The 20,060-nt window shown below is 39.1% G+C and overlaps 3 protein-coding genes across 7 annotated transcripts; 2 read left to right on the forward strand and 1 right to left on the reverse strand.

The window, feature by feature from the left end:
* The first annotated feature begins 1,117 nt into the window (after positions 1 to 1,117).
* Positions 1,118 to 5,907, forward strand: syt18b (synaptotagmin XVIIIb). The gene is made up of 5 exons (XM_039807434.1): positions 1,118 to 1,771; positions 2,077 to 3,095; positions 3,640 to 3,781; positions 4,838 to 4,998; positions 5,125 to 5,907. Exons 1-5 carry the CDS (start codon positions 1,627 to 1,629, stop codon positions 5,260 to 5,262), a joined length of 1,605 nt encoding a protein of 534 aa, XP_039663368.1. The 5' UTR covers positions 1,118 to 1,626; the 3' UTR covers positions 5,263 to 5,907.
* A 6-nt stretch (positions 5,908 to 5,913) lies between these two features.
* On the reverse strand, positions 5,914 to 14,420 carry LOC120563329 (myosin heavy chain, muscle-like). Of its 5 annotated transcripts, none has more exons than XM_039807430.1 (23): positions 14,253 to 14,420; positions 14,088 to 14,146; positions 13,706 to 13,991; positions 13,241 to 13,338; positions 13,015 to 13,150; positions 12,789 to 12,914; positions 12,537 to 12,650; positions 12,323 to 12,427; positions 12,071 to 12,220; positions 11,752 to 11,981; positions 11,410 to 11,674; positions 11,264 to 11,331; positions 11,083 to 11,146; positions 10,894 to 10,996; positions 10,717 to 10,762; positions 10,534 to 10,603; positions 10,155 to 10,230; positions 9,986 to 10,065; positions 9,816 to 9,914; positions 8,659 to 8,781; positions 8,397 to 8,549; positions 6,672 to 6,732; positions 5,914 to 6,338 (listed from the first exon to the last, which is right to left on the reverse strand). In XM_039807430.1, the coding sequence occupies exons 1-23, from the start codon at positions 14,337 to 14,339 to the stop codon at positions 6,139 to 6,141; spliced, it is 2,799 nt and encodes a 932-aa protein (XP_039663364.1). In that variant the 5' UTR covers positions 14,340 to 14,420; the 3' UTR covers positions 5,914 to 6,138. The 5 variants fall into 5 exon arrangements, with proteins under 5 accessions (XP_039663364.1, XP_039663363.1, XP_039663362.1 ...); XM_039807429.1 differs by having other exon boundaries at positions 5,923 to 6,338; positions 10,894 to 10,999; positions 13,241 to 13,335; XM_039807428.1 differs by having other exon boundaries at positions 5,923 to 6,338; positions 10,894 to 10,999.
* Positions 14,421 to 15,505: 1,085 nt separating this feature from the next.
* On the forward strand, positions 15,506 to 19,452 carry edc3 (enhancer of mRNA decapping 3 homolog (S. cerevisiae)). Its single transcript, XM_039809690.1, has 7 exons — positions 15,506 to 15,652; positions 15,932 to 16,097; positions 16,217 to 16,437; positions 16,563 to 16,901; positions 16,994 to 17,147; positions 17,562 to 17,779; positions 17,890 to 19,452. Exons 2-7 carry the CDS (start codon positions 15,934 to 15,936, stop codon positions 18,222 to 18,224), a joined length of 1,431 nt encoding a protein of 476 aa, XP_039665624.1. The 5' UTR covers positions 15,506 to 15,652; positions 15,932 to 15,933; the 3' UTR covers positions 18,225 to 19,452.
* Positions 19,453 to 20,060: the final 608 nt, after the last annotated feature.

Consider the following 20,060-nt stretch of genomic DNA (forward strand, 5'->3'; position numbering starts at 1 on the left):
TATAGTTGTTTTGGCTTGAAGAAACTGCATCTAACAGTCTTTATCAGTGACTGAGTTGAAATGATTGACACTCATACCGATCCCAATGTCAAGAGTGAGCTTCCATGTAAAAAATGATTTAAGTCTTTTCAAAACGTAGGTTAAAAGGTGTTTCATGATTACAAATGAAAATACAAGTAGTAGAATGTAACTGAGTGTGTTTATTGATTTAATTCTACTTTATACTTCTCCATATTGCACTTTTTACTCCACTACATTTATTTGACAGCTGTAGTTTGTAAGATGTTACACAGAAAACATAAGTTAATAAATATGATGCAGTGTTTTGGATTAAACTAATTAGCTCCATCTTGACTAACTATGCTATTACAGTGCTACTTACACATTGTTGCATCATTAATGTGATAATCCAATAATATAATATATGATAGTAAAACACACTTATGAGTATGTTTACTTTTGATAATATGCACTTTTTGACATTTGCAGGACTATTACTTGTAATGGAGTATTTTTATATTGCAGTATTGCTGGTTTTACTCAAATAAAAGATCTGAAAACTTCCTCCCATCACTGGGAGGTACAGTACATACCAAAATAGAAAAGAATACAAAGTAAGTGGCCAGATGGGGGTAGTATTTCCTCTATAAAAGACACCACACAAGTTCAGGGAATGCATCCATAAACATTTATCACATTTATCCATATTTAAGTGATCATCATTTTGACATCTCTTAATCCTGGATTTTTATTGTCAATTATTAGGTTTTGTTTCTATTGCTACATTGGAGACAAACCCTCTTATACTGATTTGGAATTTCTTGTAAATGTTTTTTCACAATATTTATTTCACATCAGTTTATATGTAAAACATTGAAAATCCACACATAATTATGGAAGAAGTACAGAAAGAGACTGTATTGAGAGTTAATTCCTTTACTCTGCAGCAGACCTATGACGGAGGTTATACTAATGGACATAAGAGCTCATGGTTCAGAGAATGAGGGCGGGGGGATGGGTCGCAGGATTTACTGTTGGGATAGTTATTCTATAGTGACACTGCTGGACTGGCATCTGGAACACTGTAGAAGAAAGATGCTACAGGCACAATTCAGAGGTATTATGAGATGATATCTCCGCCCACAGCCCCCGCCCGCCAGGAAAGAATAATACCAGTCAAGTTACTCTGGAGATGAGAAGATCACTGTCCTGGGACAAAGACTGGAATATACTGTATGTAAAGTGAGGACAGCGGGAGGACATTTCAACTTTGAACAACAAAAGACACCTGCAGCTGCTAAAGATTGCTTGACTATAGCTATATGAGAAATATATATATTTTTTTTTAAATCATGTAATGTGTAGGTTTTGTTACTCATTTTTGCTTAAACCTAAAACTTGTGATTCTTAATATCCAAGATATTTGAATGGGATGTTTTTGTGCTTTTGTGGCTTAGGCACAAAACAATGGCATTGATTGACTTGTGGGGAGATTTCTCCAGGACTGAAAGCCAGAATGTGTTTCCATAAATCAAACGATCAATCTTCTTCACTGGGACCTCTTGGCTTCTACTTGTGGATGTTTTAAAATAGGCTCTGAGAAACCTTCAGCACACTGTTGGCACCATGCCTTACCATGATGAGGAGTACCCAGGTCAGCCTCTGTGGCAGTCTGTGCTGCTCTTCTGCTGTAAGGGTATGATTGAGGGCATCATTGTCATACTCTTCTTCTGGCTTCTGGTGCAGGTCCTTTTCACCAAACAATTAGAAGGTATGGGCTCAAAGGAGTCATGTTTTTTCAAGTCTAAAACAATACTTACATGTCCATGTTGTTTACATTAAAAGAGTTATTGACACAATGTTTTTTTCTGTGTACATAGAGACACATGAATATTGTTTTAAAACAGACTTGAAAAAGTGTGGACCACTCCTTTAACAGTACTTTAATATGAAACATGGGGTCAATGGGCAGATGATGTAAAATAGTCCTGTGTTATGTAATCCAGGGGTTGCATGAGAACAGTTTCTAAACTGCGGCCATCTGATTGATATTATTATTCTCTTTTATGTCTACAGTTCACCTCCAAATTCTTCTTTTGGTGGGACTCATAGTCTTTTGTCTGTGTTTGGTCCTGGGATGTATTCTGTGTTGGAGGAACAGTCAGATTTGTACAGTGAAAAACAAGGATCCTGTGATGTCAGCACCAGCTCCTGCTGAACCTGTAACCTTTGCCCAGAGCCCGCCTCCCTCAGCAGCGACGGCAGCATCCAGGCAGCAATACCATGAGCTAGATGGAGACATAGTGGAGTACCCCTCCACTTTCACCAGTCCTGCACCTTCGGAGAGAGAATTTACCTCTCTGTCATTCTCTAAAAGAGCTAGAGCTGCCTCTGAACAGAAGGAGCAGCCAAAGTCTTATTTTTCCCTCCGCCGCCTCAGCACACCACCACTAACATCACCCCTTTATAAACCCATTGATCCCAGTCATGCTTCCCTGCCTACATTTCCCAAATTGGGAAAGTTGTCCAAAACATGCAAGGCTCTGCAGAGGCGCTGTATGTTGACTGGAGATAAAATATCTTATAATGAACACAGCAGGCTCACCAGCCCCAGTTCTGTCGCTCCTTCCATGCCTGAAGAACCAATCCCGCTGGCTCTGCTAAGCTATGGCTCCAGTGCCAGCTGCCAACAGCCAGTACCACTGAAACCCTGCCTCCATTTCACTATGGCCTTCTCTCCAGAGCAGCAAACCCTGGCAGTCACTGTCCTCAGTCTCACTGGGACGCCCCACAAACTGGAGAATGTGTCTGTGCTGGGCAGCCTGCCGCCTCTATACCCCTGTCCCATACAGGCCTCTGCCCAGAGCAGTCTCAGCCCTGAGACCCACAGCCTGGTGCTGGTTTTGAAGGTGAGCTCTGTGAAGGAGCTCCAAAAGTGTGTACTGAGAATATCCATATCCACACAGGAACCTCCCAGCATGAGAGGCACCATACTGGGTGAACTGGAGACTGAATGTGGAGGAAAAGACTGGGGAGCAGAGCACTCGTTTCACGTCACAAAAGAGCTTAACCCAAACAAGTGGAAGCTAAAAAAGGTATCGGTGGATTGAATTAATATATGTGATGATGTGTTGTCTATATTTTTAAGATACATAGAGAGGTATCATGGGCAGATTAACCTGTTAGGAGGCCCTGAGGCAAAAATCTGTTGCTGGGCCCCTTTTTGACACTTTTTACAACATCAGTTTAAGAAAACAAATGGTCAAGAATGAACAATCAAGCTCTACATTCAAGGTCTACATGTAACATAGTGACACACAGTGAACCTGGGGTTTTGGGGTCTCTGTGGATCTGGTGGCCTGGGACAGAAAGTTGCCTGTTTTGCCCTGTTGGTAATCCAGTTTTGCATGGAGGTTACCAGTTAAAATGATCTGCTTAAACAAGCAACAAGGGGTAAACATGGAGACATGTCCATGTACTGCATTGCATATGGACATGTGATCTCTGTGATCAGTGCAATTTTAAAATAATCCTTTGGTGATTTATGTGATTTTTGTTTGTTCCCACATGTTACAAAGAGAAAGTCTCATGCTGCATTTCCTGCTGATCGAGGTTCCCCTCTCTGCTCTTTGACTGCAGGGTCTGATCTCACAGGATGCACCGATGTGTCCTCCACAGATCTTCGTTTTGCTTCAGTATCAGACTCTGGCCCACCGCATCAAAGCCACGGTCCTCAGAGCAGATAACCTAGACAACCTCGTTTACACATTGGATGCAGCAGGTACAACCAGCATTTAATGTCACTTGAATTTGACAAATTATATATTTAGAGATCCCATAAGGACATCATGCATGGAGGCATTATGTAAGCATGCGTGGGCAGAACTAACTTTTTGCCTTTCAGGGGCAGAGGTAAAATAATTCCCTATGTTTGCTTTTAATGTTTAGGGGATTAAATGATGTCTCACAGGGCCTGGATGCAGCAGGAGATCATCCCTTTTTATAATGACATTGTGGTTTAATCCCTCACTATTCACAATCCTCAGAAAAATGTTCCAATCTCCTCTGGATCTCTGATCTGACAGATCTAATCTTTGTTTGCATTAGCCTGTCAAGGCATTACATTTATTGCAGACAAGTACATTCTGTATAAAGAGCCATTAGATTGTATGATATCAGTTTCATGTACATTATGTCACATGCATTTGACTTGGATAATCTCTTTATCAGATTCTGAAAGTATTTGTTTACTGTATGAGATAATAGACAGAAGTGCATAGTATGGATAAAGAAAAATATGTATTTTATCCATTCTAGCTCCATGTTTTACCTGATTATAATTTAAGGTGAATTTACAGGAGAAAAGGTAAATAAGTATAAAAGTGGTTTCATTTTGTTTTTACATTTTAATCTATTTTTTATAACTGGACTGGGCATACACATTCTTGTGTGATGTGATTTTTCAACATTTCCACCTTGATAAGTGTGTTTTAGATCTTAATAACTAATACAGAGACTCTGGATTAGAAAATGCATGCATGCATGCATGCAACTATGATGGCAGCCTGAAATACAGCAAAAAAAGAAAGATTTAACACAGAAAACTAACAAAAAATATTTTTGGCTTCATGGTATGTCAACTAAAAAATGTGATACCTGTCTTATAATTATACAATATAGTGTTATCCTGCAATTTGTTTTTTCTAATTTTGTTTATTCGTAACAGTGGGAAACTTTCTCTTTCCAGCTTCCTTTTGTATCTTATTTTCCATGTTTCAATTTTATTGTACAATAGATTTTCTTCCGCACCTTATACCATGTGTGTGCCTGTGCACAGAATACCAGGTGGTGATCAATCTGCATCATGAAGGAGTTGTGATCAGCAGCAGAGAAACTGAAGGAGGGTCCTGTTCTGTGTGGAATACTCCTTTCATGTTTGACCTGCCTCCTGGAGACATCAGTCAGCTGCCCCTCATGCTCGAGTTCATAATCACACAGGTAAAGATCCCTTTCGGGCCTCACAATTACAGAATAAAATGCATTTCTGTAAATAACTACATTTATTTGTGATGTGTAACCCTGTGATTTCCACATTCCTGCTCCTTTTTTCTGTGATAAATTCAGGTCCTTTCAGAAGGTAAAGTTCTTGGGCGAGTCCTAATTGGAGCAGAGGCTGCAGATGCAGGACGTGCTCACTGGAGGGACATGTGCAGCCTGCAGGTTGAGCAGGCACGCTGGCACACTGTACAACCAGACTTATAAAGTGCTGACACGTGCGCTGAAAGAATTATTTTGTGAACAGTGGACCTGACGCACTGTATGAACTAAGTGAGCATCCAAGCTAAGCTATTATAGGTCACCTTTACCAAAAAGTGCACACAGCTAATGTTTCACTTTGTATATCAAATGATGTGCTTCCTGGGAGTTCTAATGGGTGTATATTTTGTACTCAGCAAACATTTTTGTCAATGGCCTTATTTCAATGTATCAACCTGTGAATTAGGTACTGTATGTGCACAAAATGACCTTCAGAATGTGAAGGCTTACAACAGAACAATGTATTTGTGTAACATTACCTAGAACAGACTTTCTGAATGGATCTTTTACAATTTCTGAAAACTTATCTCTTGTAAGCATTCAATCTCTCTCCTAGTAAACAAAAAGAAAACATTAAGGTAATTGAATGGACCTTTATCTAGAAATATTGAAGAGTTACTACAGCATTCAGTCCTTGTAACTAAAAAACATGTAATACACAAATGTACTTTGTATTCTCTTATGTGCATCTATATAAGGCCACTGTTCTTTTGAGATACGTGAAATATCTTGTTGGCTAAAGGATTTTCTTAATGTCAAAATGATGTAAAGAACCATATCATGTCACATAAATAAAAGACTTTTGCCTGAGGTAGCTTGGTGACTTTTATTATCACTATTGTCTGAGGTTAAAGTATCACCTAAGCAGAATCTTGTCTTTAAATTGTTGAAGTGAATTAGTCCTTAAATTTCATTTGAGTAAAAAAAATAAATCATACAGTATAAGCTACAAGGCACCACATTAGCTGGTGCAGCACTCTGTAATGACTGGTCTATGTGTAGACTTGTATATAGCAATGCAGGAGTCTTAACAAAAACACATCATTTGTCCTCTCCCTCCTCTTCATCTTCATTAGGGTTACAGATATCTACAAGCTCAGCCAGGAATATTCCATCAGGATAGAGGAAAGGTGACCTCTTCTGCTGCAGGTCAATCTCATCTGACCAGTGAGAGGACTTGTCTGATAGTTTCTTGGCAGCAGAAGGGCAGTCCTGGGTTGGCTGCTTGTACCTTAGTGTGGCTAAATTAGGCAAAATTGGGGAAATAATTACACAAAGATTATTATTTCAAAATATCAATTTTGTATTCTTACACATGCAGAAGGTAGAAGGCCATGGACAGAAGAGAAATGAATTAAGGTCAGGGACTTATCCACCAATAGTGATGAGAAAAGCTGGTTATTTTATTAAACAATGTGCTCCATAATTAACTTAGATATTTGTGGATATGTCCCTGTCTGAGATAAAGATATGGATCCCATGATTTTCCCAAAAATTCCAAAAAACAAACACGAAACAGATTACAGCACACGTCTACACTAATGATTATTACACCCATTCATGCACAACTTCACCTTGCAGCAGATTCTCATTTTTTGCCTTCAGATTGCAGATTTCTGCACTCATAGTTGAAATCTGGCAGAGGAGAGAACAGTTTTAAATCTCTCATTTTATATTATTATATCTTTATATTAGATGCTTCTGTAAGACCTCTTTTACAAATGTAGTCTATATCTTTTATTTAATGCTTTTTAACGTAGATTTTGTTTATTATGTTTTCACATCTCTTTTTCAAATAGCAGCTCAAAAAGAATTGCAAAAGAGGGCAACACATTTTTTATTGTAGAGTGCATCTTCTTGTTTGAAATGTAAGACCTTGATCTTGTGACACACAGTCTGTAGTTTTTAGTTGGCATTGGAAATTTCTTTTTTTTATCGTCACTCAATACCATTAGGACTTTTTAATGATGATACAGGCTTTATCACATTATGTCTGGATGTTACTGACTGCTTCTCTGTTGTCATACTATGGTAGTCACAGGTTTTCAGTACAAGACAGTGATGCACTTTAACTCTTTCATATCCTCTTAGGCAAATTCAGATGTGTTCCAGCTGACCGGTTCTCTCCTCAGCTTCAAATCCGATTATTTACCGAGTAGAAAGAGTCATATGTGAGATTATAGCTGAACTACGTTTTACATAGAGTTTAAAAGGTTATGCAGCCAGGCTGACACCCCTCCCAGAATGCTCTTTGATTAAAGCAGAAACTGGAATTAGTGAACATATATATATGTGTGTGTGTGTGTGTGTGTGTGTGTGTGTGTGTGTGTGTGTGTGTGTGTGTGTGTGTGTGTGTGTGTGTGTGTGTGTGTGTGTGTGTGTGTGTGTGTGTGTGTGTGTGTGTGTGTGTGTGTGACAATGAATGAATGTGCGGGTAGTTCTGTTAATTTTATGATATCTGTATACCAAGATTATGCCATCAATGATATTAATTTGTCGCAGATGCTAATGCATTATTTATGAAACATCCTAGCATACAGGCAGGTAGATATACATGGTCTTTTGAGCGGTGTGGTGGCTGCAGGTTTTATGATGGTTAGCTGTTGCATATACACTCACCTAAAGGATTATTAGGAACACCTTTAAATTTCATGTTAATGAAATTATCTAATCAACCAATCACATGGCAGCTGCTTCAATGCATTTAGGGGTGTGGTCCAGGTCTAGACAATCTCCTGAACTCCAAACTGGTGGTGGTGTAATGGTGTGGGGGATGTTTTCTTGGCACGCTTTAGGCCCCTTAGTACCAATTGGGCATCGTTTAAATGCCACAGCCTACCTGAGCATTGTTTCTGACCATGTCCATCCCTTAATGACCACCATGTACCCATCTTCTGATGGCTACTTCCAGCAGGATAATGCACCATGTCACAAAGCTCGAATCATTTCAAATGAGTTCACTGTACTAAAATGGCCCCCACAGTCACCAGATCTCAACCCAATAGAATATTTTTGGGATGTGGTGGAACGGGAGCTTCGTGCCCTGGATGTGCATCCCACAAATCTCCATCAACTGCAAGATGCTATCCTATCAATATGGGCCAACATTTCTAAAGAATGCTTCCAGCACCTTGTTGAATCAATGCCACAAAGAATTAAGGCAGTTCTGAAGGCGAAAGGGGGTCAAACATGGTATTAGTAAGGTGTTCCTAATAATCCTTTAGGTGAGTGTATAGCCTGTATAGACGGATTTTGGACTTGGTAACCATTCCACTTGGTGTAATTTAAGCTTTTATAACCTGTTGGCTTTGGTTGTGGAAGTTTTCCTCAGCATGAGCCTCTTCTGCTTGCTTTCCCTCCTCCCCTCCTGGCCAGTCACTGCCCTCCTCATCCTCCTCAAACACTGGCATCAAACCTGGGCCCTGCTGCCAGCTCCTCCTGTCCACTGGATTCTGATTGAAAACCCCCCAAAGCAAAACAAGTTATTTCTGCACATATTCACATTGGTGTAATCTATTTAATCTCTATAAGTATTTGTTGGATGCTTGAGAGGTTCCTTACCCTTAAAACTTTAGATGTTTGGGACCAGTCTTGTAGTGAGGATGCTTCAGTCTGACCTGCTGCTGATCTGTTGTCAGCCTTTTCCACCTCCTTTACTTCTCGCTCCTTAAACAGACTCTTTAACTACAAATATGGTAAGATACAGTACATTCCTCTTGTGATGCTTGTTGACATTAACAACAGGTATAAACAAGACTAGCCACACTTGCAGCCCTAAGGGGCTTGAGCTAAATGCTAATGTCAGCATTTGAACATGCTCATAATGACAATGCTAACATAAATATATCATTTTATGTTCACCTTATGTTCAGTGGTGAAAGAAGTACTTATTTAAGTTAAAGTAGCAGTACCACAGAGTAGAAAAACTCTAGTACAATTCCGGCATAAAAGTTTTAACTAGAGGAAAAGCATCAAAAGTAAAAGAATGGGCCATTTCAAAGTAATTTATATGATTGGCTATTATTGCATTATAATTATTGATGCATTCATGTGTAGAAAACATCACAACATGGCAGCTGGTAAGGTTGGAGCTAATTTTAATAACTTTATTTACTTCTGGGTTGCTTACTGAAATTGAGTGAATTTCAGCAAAAGCATTCGGATTCATCCTCTGGGTACATGAATGTCTACATAAAATTTCATGGCCGATCAATCCCATAGTTTTTCATTCTGAAGTCGTAGACCGACAGGCCAACAGACTGATAGACGGACATTAACATTCCTAAAAAAACAAACTGAAATCACCAAGAAAATGATAGCTCAGCACTGTCTCCCCCCCACTCGCTTTGTATAAAACAGTGGTTGGCGTATTTTCTAGACATATTTATGCTTGAGCTCTCTACAGCAAGGATTAACAAAGCCAAATCATCGACTATAGACCTATTGAAAAACGTAGCAGCACAAGTATCAGTCCTAATGACCTCAGCATCACAAGAAGTAGAGAAGAGCGACCAGGTAAGGTGTAATTTTAGTTTTCTTGTATTTTGGTTTGTTTTGTTTTCCTCAAGACCACAGAGGGTGGGCGAGGGTGTTGGTTACTGTTCAATTGTATTTGTTTGTTCTGTGTGTTGTGTGTTCAAAAATATAAAAATAATAAAAAAATTGATCATAAAAAAACAAAACAAAAAAGAAATCATGTTGGCATCATGCAATTATACCTGCTCAGTGACCATCCTCCTCTGCTGCTCTGTCTCCAGATTAACTGGACAGACAGTTTTATCTTTTCTGCCTTCAACAGATGGTTTGTCATCTTTAACCTGTAGACAAGAAGTCGGTCATTTATTCTGTTCATCACCACGATAGGTGTTTTTTATTTTATGAACTTTACCAGGTAAAGCTGCCTCAGTGTTTGAAGCTTCTGGATTGCTGTTTCCCCCTGCTTCAGCTGATTCATCCTCTTCCTGCTCTCTGAAAACGTGTAGAGGAAGAAGAGCTGAGCCAGTGAGGAAAATCAACACGCTATCCTCTGTAGCTTTTTTTCAAAAGCCGGCTCATACCTTCCAGCTGGGCCCTCAGTGAGTCAGTGGTCGAGACATTTGCTTGGCCTCCATCATCTTGATCATCTTGAGATGCCTTTTTCATGAGCGTTAATGAGAAACAGATGATGAAGGAAGAAGATATATGCTAGTTAATCCCCCATTCAACACTGGTGGTTAAGAGGGGAGTTAGCACAGATCTATTAAATTCATAGCTTGGTGAGGCTGCATGTTAAGAGTGTAGCGACTGCACCTTGAGCTCCAGAGCAGAAATTTGAGTTGAGCCTAATTTTTTTCTGTCTCTCTCAGCCTTCTAGACTCTCCGAAGCTTTTTCCCTATCACAGTAAGGATGATTATTAACAACAAATTCATTTCAGTGAGGGAGGAACATCTTGTTACCTGAGGGGCTTTGTTTTGGCTGCTGTGAGAGTCTGATGGTTGCTCCCATAACAAAGAGGATTCTGATAAGCTGATGAACAGACAGGATGGACAACACGATGAAGAGACAGATCACAGAATTTAATTATGAGCGTTTGCTGTTGATGCATTTTGAAAATGAAAATCTAACAAAAATCCACTCACTCTGTCTGTGTCTCTGTGTCCTCAGTCTGCACTGAGGCTTCACTGCCTGCAAATACAAGGTCACAGCACTTTAACACCCTCTTGTGTTTAAAGAATAACCATTTCTGTTCTTTGACAATAATCTTGTCTATGGAATATTTGCAGGTGCCACAGACTGCTGAGAATATGTACATTCACCTTTATCTTTATATATTTGAAGCAAAACCTGACTTCTGCTCCTTTCCAGCTCAAGCTCTTGTTTGCATGCGTCAAGCTCAACCCTTAGCAGTGAGTCTGATTTCTTCTGTTGAAAAGCATAGAGTTAAATAATGCTACTTCTTTAACAATGAGATTATCTCAGTGCCCTAACACGGAGGGATACATTACCTTTGCTTTGGTCAGGACTGTTTCCAAATCAGCTTTGTGCTGCAGCAGATTCTCAATTTCTTCCCTATAGGTAGGAAAAAATGCATTATCAAAACAAGATGTGGGATGTGTGTCCAAAAGCTAATGTGTGATTTAGACAGCAATTAATTAGGCGAAGTTGTGATTTATAATATCGACTCACCTGCTTTTCAGGCCCTCTTTCTGAAGGTTTTCAATCTCAGTTTCCAGATGTTCAGCTTCCACTTGGAGCTGAAATTAGATTAATTTATTTAGATCCCTCTAAATGCACTGATGTAGTATAAAGTTATTTTCAAGGAGTGGTCTTACTTCATTTCTGGAGTTGTTCTTTTTGAGTTCCTCTAGCTCCTCCTGTGTGGACTGCAGGGTCAAAGCCACTTTTTGCCATTTCTCTGCCCAGTGCGAGGCCACAGCTTTTAGTTCCTCGATGCTCTGAACGCTCACTGCATCTTGTTCCTGATGCTGTCTGTCTTGCAGGTGTAGCTTCTCCTCCTTCTCAAGAACCTCAGCCTCCAAACACAAGCACTGATCCTGCAGTTTCTGTTTTTCTAATACCAAAACGGCCACAGATTCCCTGGATAAATAGTTTGAGGGTTTCAGTAAAAAGAGGGTAATTATACTACATTATAATACGTTCAATCAACACCTCACCTCAGCTGCAGGAACTTTTCTTTCATCTCCATTAACTCCTCATGTCCACATTCATTAATTTTACTCAACAGCTCCTCTTTTTCTGTGATCAGCTGAGATCGTTCTGCCTCCAGATCTGTGATCTGTTTGGAATTGGTGTCCCTCTCTGCTGTTACCTCCTGTAGCTGAGTCTGTGATGTTTTCAGTTTCCGCTCAATCATTTCAAGCTCAAATGACAGCTTTTCATTTACCTGGTGTAAAGACACAACATGGATCATTTAATAAATAATTCAGAAAAAGGTGAAACCCCCAAAAAAGATGTCCACTTAGAACTTTCAACCTCTTTAAGAGCCTTAAATTCTCCCTTCATCAGAACAGTTTCCTGATCCTGTTTGTTGTGGGACTCAGTGTCACAACCCTCTGAACCTTGTTGGGCCCTCTGTAGCTGCAGCTCCAGGACCTGGGCCCTCTGGTGCAGATCTGCTTTCTCCTATACAACACACATGCAAAAAATAAGGCTAGTCATAATTCCAAATCATGATATTTTGATCTTGAATGCTTCAGAAATTGTAGTTAAGATTATATATGATACCTGCATCAGGCAATCTTTGTTAGACAGAGCCATTGTCAGTTTGGCCTTCAGTTCTTTTATATTATTCCCCAGCTTTAGCACTTGAGTTGACAAGAGGGCTTTTTCCTGAGAAGAATTAAAGATAATTTTCAAGGTTTAATTCCTATTACACACAATATAAAATGTTGTAATGTACCTGCAGGATGAGGTTATATTGAATCTGAGGCAAACTGACCAGGCATGCTTGGCTGATCTTGTTGTTAGCTTCATTCAGCTGTTTTTGCATGTCAGAGTGATTCTGTCTTTTATGATTCATCTCCTCTACTTGATTCAACAGCGCCCTCTGTGTCTAGATACATAGAAACAAAATACGCAGAGTCCAGAGGTGTAAATGTAACGAAAAGATAATGGCAGTACAATAGACAACTGCAGTGTAGCTTTGTGATTTCAACATTTTAAGATTTCCCCTATATATTTTCAAACTGACCTCTGTAGTAGTCTGGAGTTTCTGGAGTGCCTGGTTTCGTTCTTGTTCGTGTGTCTTTGCCCTCGTCTCAGCTTCTCTCAGAGCCTCTCTCAGCTTGCATAGCTCTGTGTCAACCTTCTGCCTCTCCTGAATTAAAGTGTAAAAGCAGTGTTTGGCAAGCAAAAATACAAAATAATACAGTATTTAGAACACAAATCTATGTTCATAATACATGAAGCTTACACACCTGCCTGTTAAAGTCTTCTTGACTCATTGGTAATGTTCTGCAGAGCGAGCCAGGAGTTCTTTCATTTAGTTGATCATTGCTTGCTCTGTCCAAAGAAGACCTCATTTGCAACAATTCCTTTTCCAGTTGTAGGACCCTTGTGAGTGAATTTCACATAAAGACTTTCAATCTTTACTAAAGTCTTTGTTTTTTTAAATTTCCCTTCCATGTCTTTTGCTGCACTTACTTTTCATGAAGCTCTCCACGTTGCCGACTCTTTTCAAATTGGGATAATCCAGCTGCCTCCTTCTCTTGCTCAAGAGCGTCCATCGTTTCTGACAGCTGCTGTGAAACACATCACTGTAAAGTACTAGGATACTGTGTGCAAATGAAGATAAGATAAAAAAATGCATCCCACACTAGTCAAAAAGTACGTTACAGCAGCTCAAAGTAATGATACAAATGAAGCAAGATAAAAATACAAAAATAAATATATGATTATAAATAATTTATTTTAAATAATAAAATAAAAAAGAATAGAATAAGATTTCAGTAATGCTATATATTACACCAATTAGAGAATAGAATAAAGCTATACACACTAAAATAAAATAGAATAGAACAAATGCGCACCTTTCACTTCTTAACAGATTTTTTTTAACAGATTATAGAATTAGTTTCAATAGACATTTGAATTTACTGTTTTACTTACCTTACGTTTCATGTCAAACAGTTGTGCAGTAGTTATGTTGTAGCTCAGCTGTGAATTTCTGGTCCTCAGTCGGTCCAGCTGAGTGTCTAAACGCTCATGAGCATCCTGCAGCCATTGCACCCCTTGTGCTTGTCTAAAGCTGCTTTCACCTCGGGCAGCCCTTAATTCTTCCCTTGGAGATGGAGGAAAAGGTTGTGGTGCACCCTCAAGTGCCAGATGGGACAATGATTGCCACTTCCTTAGACCTGGGTCATTTTGTCTGAAGCCACCAGTGCTCCCAGATGTGCTAGAATACAGTATATCAGCCAGAATTTACACCACCCTGACTTGAAAATGAACATTACTGTGTCTCGTTTAAAAACTGTACACATTTCCCCCTCACCTTGCACTGACTTTGGACAGAAATCCTGCTCCAGTTGTCATACCATACCATGCTGAGGTCTAAGGATTAAAGATTAAAGATTAAAGATAAGCACAATTTTTTTTTTAAAGAACTACACTTTGATCAACCTGCTCTACCCGATAAAAAACTATATCTAGGTCTTACCTGAGCTGAAAAGCAAGATTTGGTGTCCCACATGTTGAGGTCCGTGAGAGAAAATGGACTTGAACTTCTGTATGAGGGACTAAACATTTTTGGAGTGTCTTCCTAGATCCAAGTTATTTCTTCTCTTTGAATGGGTGAGGCTACTGTAGTCCTCATCTCCCCACCTATCTGCCCACACGTCAGGGATAGATTTCCACACAAAGGTGGCAGCTTGAGATGTGTGGCTATTCTTAGATCATGTGTCTTGATATTTCCACTGCTTGCTTGATGGTCAACAACTAGTTTTCACACTGCATGATTATTACAATCTGTTTGTGATTTACTTTCATTATAATAACACCCTTTTCCATATCGAAATGTATGTCTGTATAAAAAGCTGATTGATAAGAAAGGAAACACAACATATGTTTTGATTAAATAGCTGTAGTCTGCACAAAATGACTTTCTCTTACAGTACCTTGCTGCAGAAACCCTCTCCAGTTCAGTGACAATGGTCATTTGGTCAAATTGCTCCGCTTGTAAGCCTCACACAGCTTTGATTGCAAGCTTTTCAGTGTACATCTCTTGAACTGAGTATCCATGGTAACCTATGTACACAGGATGCAGTGGGGTGGATGTGTCATGTGCTAAACACTTCTGGGATAGTCTCCACATGATCTCACTCAGCCTGCTGACTGGCTGTTTGTTGACATGAGTTGTTAAGAACATATCACAAACACTGATCATAACACACATAGCTTACCTCTGATTAATTATTTATGGCAGTGAATGTGTCATGATTGATTAGGATTGTCTTTGGGCACACAGAGAGAAAAATGCTTTATATTTATGCTCTTATGGGCTTTGGTTTTGGAATGATGATGATAGTTTAGCTCCAGGGAAAAGAAAGCATGTGATGAATCGTATCATGGCTATATAAGCATGCTAATATTCTACATCTTAGTGTGAAATATTGCATGCAACTGATTCAATCCAAAGTTGTTTCTTTACATGTGACAGTCAGACCATTATTCAGCTCCATCCTTCAAAATATTGCACGTCCCACAATTTATTCAAACACTCATAAGCGTTACATTTGACTCAGCATTTTAAATTAAACAAAACAAAAACACAAGGTATTGATAACCAAATACATTTGGATAATAATAGAAATCGCAGTATGTCAGATTTCGCTCATTTACATTTAGGTAAAAAACCTTTTTTTTTTACAGTTAAGCTCTTATTTTGAAAGAAGAAACGCATCGGAGGCCGGAAGTAGTCATCCAGGAGCTAGCAACAGCATCTTTCGACTAGCTATTCAATAAGCTAAAAGCTAGCAGTCTAAATATACTACAATTTCCCTTTCGGTACTTAATTAATTTGTGTTATTGAAAAGAGTGCTTCGCATCAATTCCGAAAAGGTATAACACTTTAACACCACGCCTTTAATCAAATAGAGCTTTTGCGTCTTGCAATATACACGAGATAGAAACTTAGCCAACGTTAATGCTAAATAACAGGCCGACGCTAACGCTAGTCAGTTAGCATAGCGTATTCGGTAACATTCTGATGTCCTACCGATATAGTACTGATAGATTATTAATTTAAAATACTTTATTTTTATTTTTATTTGTTTTATTACAAAGCTTCTCTGACGAGTAACGTGAAATTAAAACTTCTATTTTTTCAATATCGTGCAGTCATGGCAGCGGATTGGCTGGGTAGTTTGGTGTCAATTAACTGTGGACCAACACTGGGAGTCTATCAAGGAGAGGTGGTGTCTGTGGACCAGTCCAGCCAAACCATCTCCTTAAAACAACCTTTCCATAATGGAGTCAAGTGCCCTGTTCCCGAGGTCACGTTCAGGTAAAGCTCAGCCACGAGTTGTATGCTCCTCGGATGTTTTTCACAGATTGGGCTGATAGACAGCCACTGTTTCTTCCTGTTACTAAATACAGTACTTTACTTTTTCTTTGTTTCTGCAGTGCCATTGACATAAAGGAACTAAAGATTTTAGATATCAGAAAAGGCAATGCTAGGAATAGCTCTTCTACGAAGGTAAGCAGTGTTCCAGTTGCAGTCCCAAAGGGTGACCCCAGGCCTGTGGAGAAACTCAACTCTCCTCAGCACTGCTCCAAAAGCTATGGAGAACGTCACCTGGACATACCCGGCCAGCCAAAAGGATTTCGTCAAAGACACAACTCCTGTAAGTGCAATTTAGTACACACATATATATTTATACTACTATAACCAAGTCCAGTTGCCCTTGAATTTAACCTTCCTTGGATATTGCTGATTGTGTTGAGATTTACTGTATATCATCCCCATCAGGGTCATCTAGTAGCCGAGGGGCAAACCAAGCAACACCGAAAAAGAATGGGGTGAAAAATGGTCAGATGAAGCACAGAGACGACGAGTGTTTTGGGGATGGCATGGACGACGGGCTGGATACAGACTTTGATTTTGAAGGAAACTTGGCTCTTTTTGACAAAGCAGCAGTTTTCTCAGAAATCAACACATCTGAGCGCCGCAATGGTGCAAGGTCGCGTGGGACGCCCCAAGAGCAGACCCCTTCACGGTACCGTCATGATGAAAACATCCTGGAGGCCAAACCTATTGTGTACAGACAGATTACTGTACCGCAGCCTGGGGCCAAAGAGTACTGCACTGGTAAATTGTTTCACATAGTAATGAAACAAATGGTAGTGAGGGCACATTATCAGAAGTGTACTGTTAAATATACTGTTGTTTTTTCAATACAGACTCTGGGCTCGTTGTACCCAGTATATCCTATGAACTACACCAGCGTCTGTTGTCAGTCGCTGAGCGTCATGGTCTCTCACTGGAGCGAAGGCTTGAAATGACTGGAGTGTGTGCAAGTCAGATGGCACTTACATTGCTGGGAGGGCCCAACAGGTAAGCATGTAGTGATGGTTTATAAGCACAGATGAGAGCAGCCTTAGCTACATGACAGACCAAGAATCTATCCCGGACAGTATAGGTTTAATGTTCATAGAAATTAGTTACTCCCTGTTTACATTGGCTATGTGTTGTTAGCAAGGTACATTATCAGCTGTAACAAAATTCAAAATATAGTAGTGTTTTAATTTAACACCCCAAATGTTCAATATTGAAAAAATAAGCCATTATTAAGTGATCAGAAAAGAAGCATGATTTAAAAAAAAAAAAAAAAAAAAAAAGACACATCAGGCCTCCATACTAGTGCAGCTTATTGTATTGTATACCAAATATGAATTTACTGGCATTCCGTGTATGGAGATAGCAAAATCTCAGAAAAGCAACTTAGTTTATTTTATGTTTTTCTTCCAGATTGACTCCAAAAAATTTACACCAGCGTCCCACAGTGGCTCTGCTGTGTGGCCCTCATGTTCAGGGTGCTCAGGGCATCAGCTGTGGTCGTCACCTGGCCAATCACGAAGTGGAGGTCATCTTGTTTCTGCCAAACTTTGTCAAGATGCTCGACTCAGTCACCAGCGAGCTCACACTCTTCAACAAGACTTGTGGAAAACAGGTGTCAAGCATGAAAGGTGGGCATATTTTTCTACTTTTATAATTTACTCTGTGTTTTTTTTTTTTTTTTTACATTTTGCATTCTAGGTGAAGTCATATTTTTCCATTTTTCTGTCGGAATCCACAGACCTTCCAGACACCCCAGTAGACTTAATCATAAACTGCCTGGACTGCCACGAGAACACATTCCTGTTGGATCAGCCTTGGTACCAAGCAGCTGCAGACTGGGCTAACCAGAACCGAGCGCCAGTACTCAGCTTAGACCCTCCTGGTAGGGGACAGGGGCAGGCTGTGGAGGCCAAGTGGTCTCTCTCTCTTTGCCTCCCCCTTCCCCTGGCTGAGGGAGCTGGCAGGGTTTACCTCTGTGACATAGGTATTCCTCGCCAGGTGTTCCAGGAAGTGGGAATCAAGTACATTTCTCCTTTTGGCTGCAAATTTGTCATACCCTTGCACTCTCCATAATGGGACTAATGGTCAACATCCCTCCATGCCCGTGTGGGTTTCGGCACCTTGTATTCCAGAGTTCATCCATCAAGTTTCTAACTCATCAACATGTGAATGGGACCACTGTTTGGTACATTAGTTCAACCAGGACTAAGTGCATGTGGGTGGGATAGGAAAGAGCTTTATTGAAAAAGTAAATGTGTTGACCATCAGAGCATTCAGCAATTATGTAGATACCATTGTATTTACATGATATTACAATATATTTGGAAGATAGATTTTTCAGAAAAATACAGCTGAAGTGTCAAAAATAATACCACATAGTCTTCAGTAGTTTTAGATTGAATAAGACAATATCTGATTTAAAATGGAAACATTTATTAATGTCTCTGTAATCTAACCTCATTTCAAAACCATCGGTTGAATGAAATGGAGATCCACCATATGATACATGCAAATGTATTGTTATTACTATAATCTGGATGAGACAACAAATCCAATTTGCATTGGTGTTACCATTGCTAATGGCTTGGTTTATAGCCTGCCATACTCTTCAGCACTCTGTTACTGTTGTCTTATGTTTTATTAGGATAGAAAATCCATTTATATTCCATTTGATAAGTTGACACAGCATGCAAAACCTCTAGCAATCTTGACTTTTAATGAAAAACCTTTGCTAACTAAATTTTGTCACAATGGGGAGCCAAAGTCATGCCCGGGCTAGCCTCTGTTCCACTAGCTTCTGTAAGTCAATGCATTCAACATTTATTTTATCGGTTACGTCAAGACAATTTGCCATCCACTACTGCAGTTGTTATAAGCAGTTGTTACAGTAACAAAGTTAAACACTTACTATGTGAGCATAGAAAAATCTACTGCTCCCATGAACGAACTACAAGCGCGGGTACTTCGGTCATTGTAACTTGGTTTCGTCCATATCCATAAAACGTGTGTAAAGGCCGCTAAAAACAAATATTGAATAATAAAAATAAAAAACTACTGGCCTTGTCTAAACTCTTGAAGCGAGCCACACAACATACTGTTGAGAAAGACCGTTCGAAAGCTAGATTTTTAGTTATGACTATAGAGTAGTAACACATGCCAATGAGATTTTGAATGACATTTTCTGGGAATAAAACCCAGAAAGAAGTTGCAGTTTCACTTTGGCTAACTTTGGCTCTCTGTTATATGTGTTAAAGGACCATACCAGAGTGTTTGCATGTTTCAGTTCCTTGCAAATATTTTTTTTTAAATTTTTTTCCTTTTTTTTTTATTTAAATTTTTTTTAAAAAATTTTTTTTTTTTTTTTTTTTTTTTTTTTTTTTTAAATATAAAAAAAAATTAATTTTTTTAGTTTTTTTTTGTTTTGCTAATCCGTATTGCAATAACATAAAGTCTGCAGTAGTTACATTGTTTTTGTGTGGTAATGTAGATAATCGCATATTTAAAAAATGTTCACTGCATTACACTAACAAAAATGAATGCATACTTGACATTGTTTATGATGGACTAAGAGTATCCTAGTAGATTTCCATGTGATATTGAAATGAATAGAAGCTAATAGATGCCTGAAAGACAAATTGCATCAACATTTCTAAAAAACAGTAGCATGGTTTTCAGATGGTTAGTTAAATGGAAGTGATTGTAAGTGATGGTATGGTCCTTTACGTTTCAAGCCACCTTGCAGGTCCGACTGTCTACAGTTTACTTTATTTTTAACAAAGTTGTGTTGGTTGACAAAACAAGCAGTCTTTTTCTAAAGTAGAAATGCTCTGTATATTTGGGATTTGATCAAGATGTAACATCTTGAGTAATTAAAGAAGAGCTGCTTGTTTTGAGCTGCTTCTTGAGGCC

Source organism: Perca fluviatilis, chromosome 8, assembly GCF_010015445.1.
Source record: "Perca fluviatilis chromosome 8, GENO_Pfluv_1.0, whole genome shotgun sequence".
Taxonomy (NCBI): Eukaryota; Metazoa; Chordata; class Actinopteri; order Perciformes; family Percidae; genus Perca; species Perca fluviatilis.

What these genes read in the sequence shown, in the direction of transcription:
- syt18b (XM_039807434.1), top strand. Translation starts at nt 1,627, where the DNA reads ATGCCTTACCATGATGAGGAGTACCCAGGTCAGCCTCTGTGGCAGTCT. An exon ending in TTACACATTGGATGCAGCAG is followed by an intron (nt 3,782 to 4,837) that starts GTACAACCAGCA and finishes GCCTGTGCACAG; the next exon opens with AATACCAGGTGGTGATCAAT. An exon ending in TCGAGTTCATAATCACACAG is followed by an intron (nt 4,999 to 5,124) that starts GTAAAGATCCCT and finishes TGATAAATTCAG; the next exon opens with GTCCTTTCAGAAGGTAAAGT.
- edc3 (XM_039809690.1), top strand. Translation starts at nt 15,934, where the DNA reads ATGGCAGCGGATTGGCTGGGTAGTTTGGTGTCAATTAACTGTGGACCA. An exon ending in GTTCCCGAGGTCACGTTCAG is followed by an intron (nt 16,098 to 16,216) that starts GTAAAGCTCAGC and finishes TTGTTTCTGCAG; the next exon opens with TGCCATTGACATAAAGGAAC. An exon ending in TCGTCAAAGACACAACTCCT is followed by an intron (nt 16,438 to 16,562) that starts GTAAGTGCAATT and finishes CATCCCCATCAG; the next exon opens with GGTCATCTAGTAGCCGAGGG.
- LOC120563329 (XM_039807428.1), bottom strand. Translation starts at nt 14,339, where the DNA reads ATGTTTAGTCCCTCATACAGAAGTTCAAGTCCATTTTCTCTCACGGAC. An exon ending in GGAGGATGGTCACTGAGCAG is followed by an intron (nt 8,782 to 9,815) that starts GTATAATTGCAT and finishes CCATATTTGTAG; the next exon opens with TTAAAGAGTCTGTTTAAGGA. An exon ending in AAATGAGAATCTGCTGCAAG is followed by an intron (nt 6,339 to 6,671) that starts GTGAAGTTGTGC and finishes TGCCTAATTTAG; the next exon opens with CCACACTAAGGTACAAGCAG.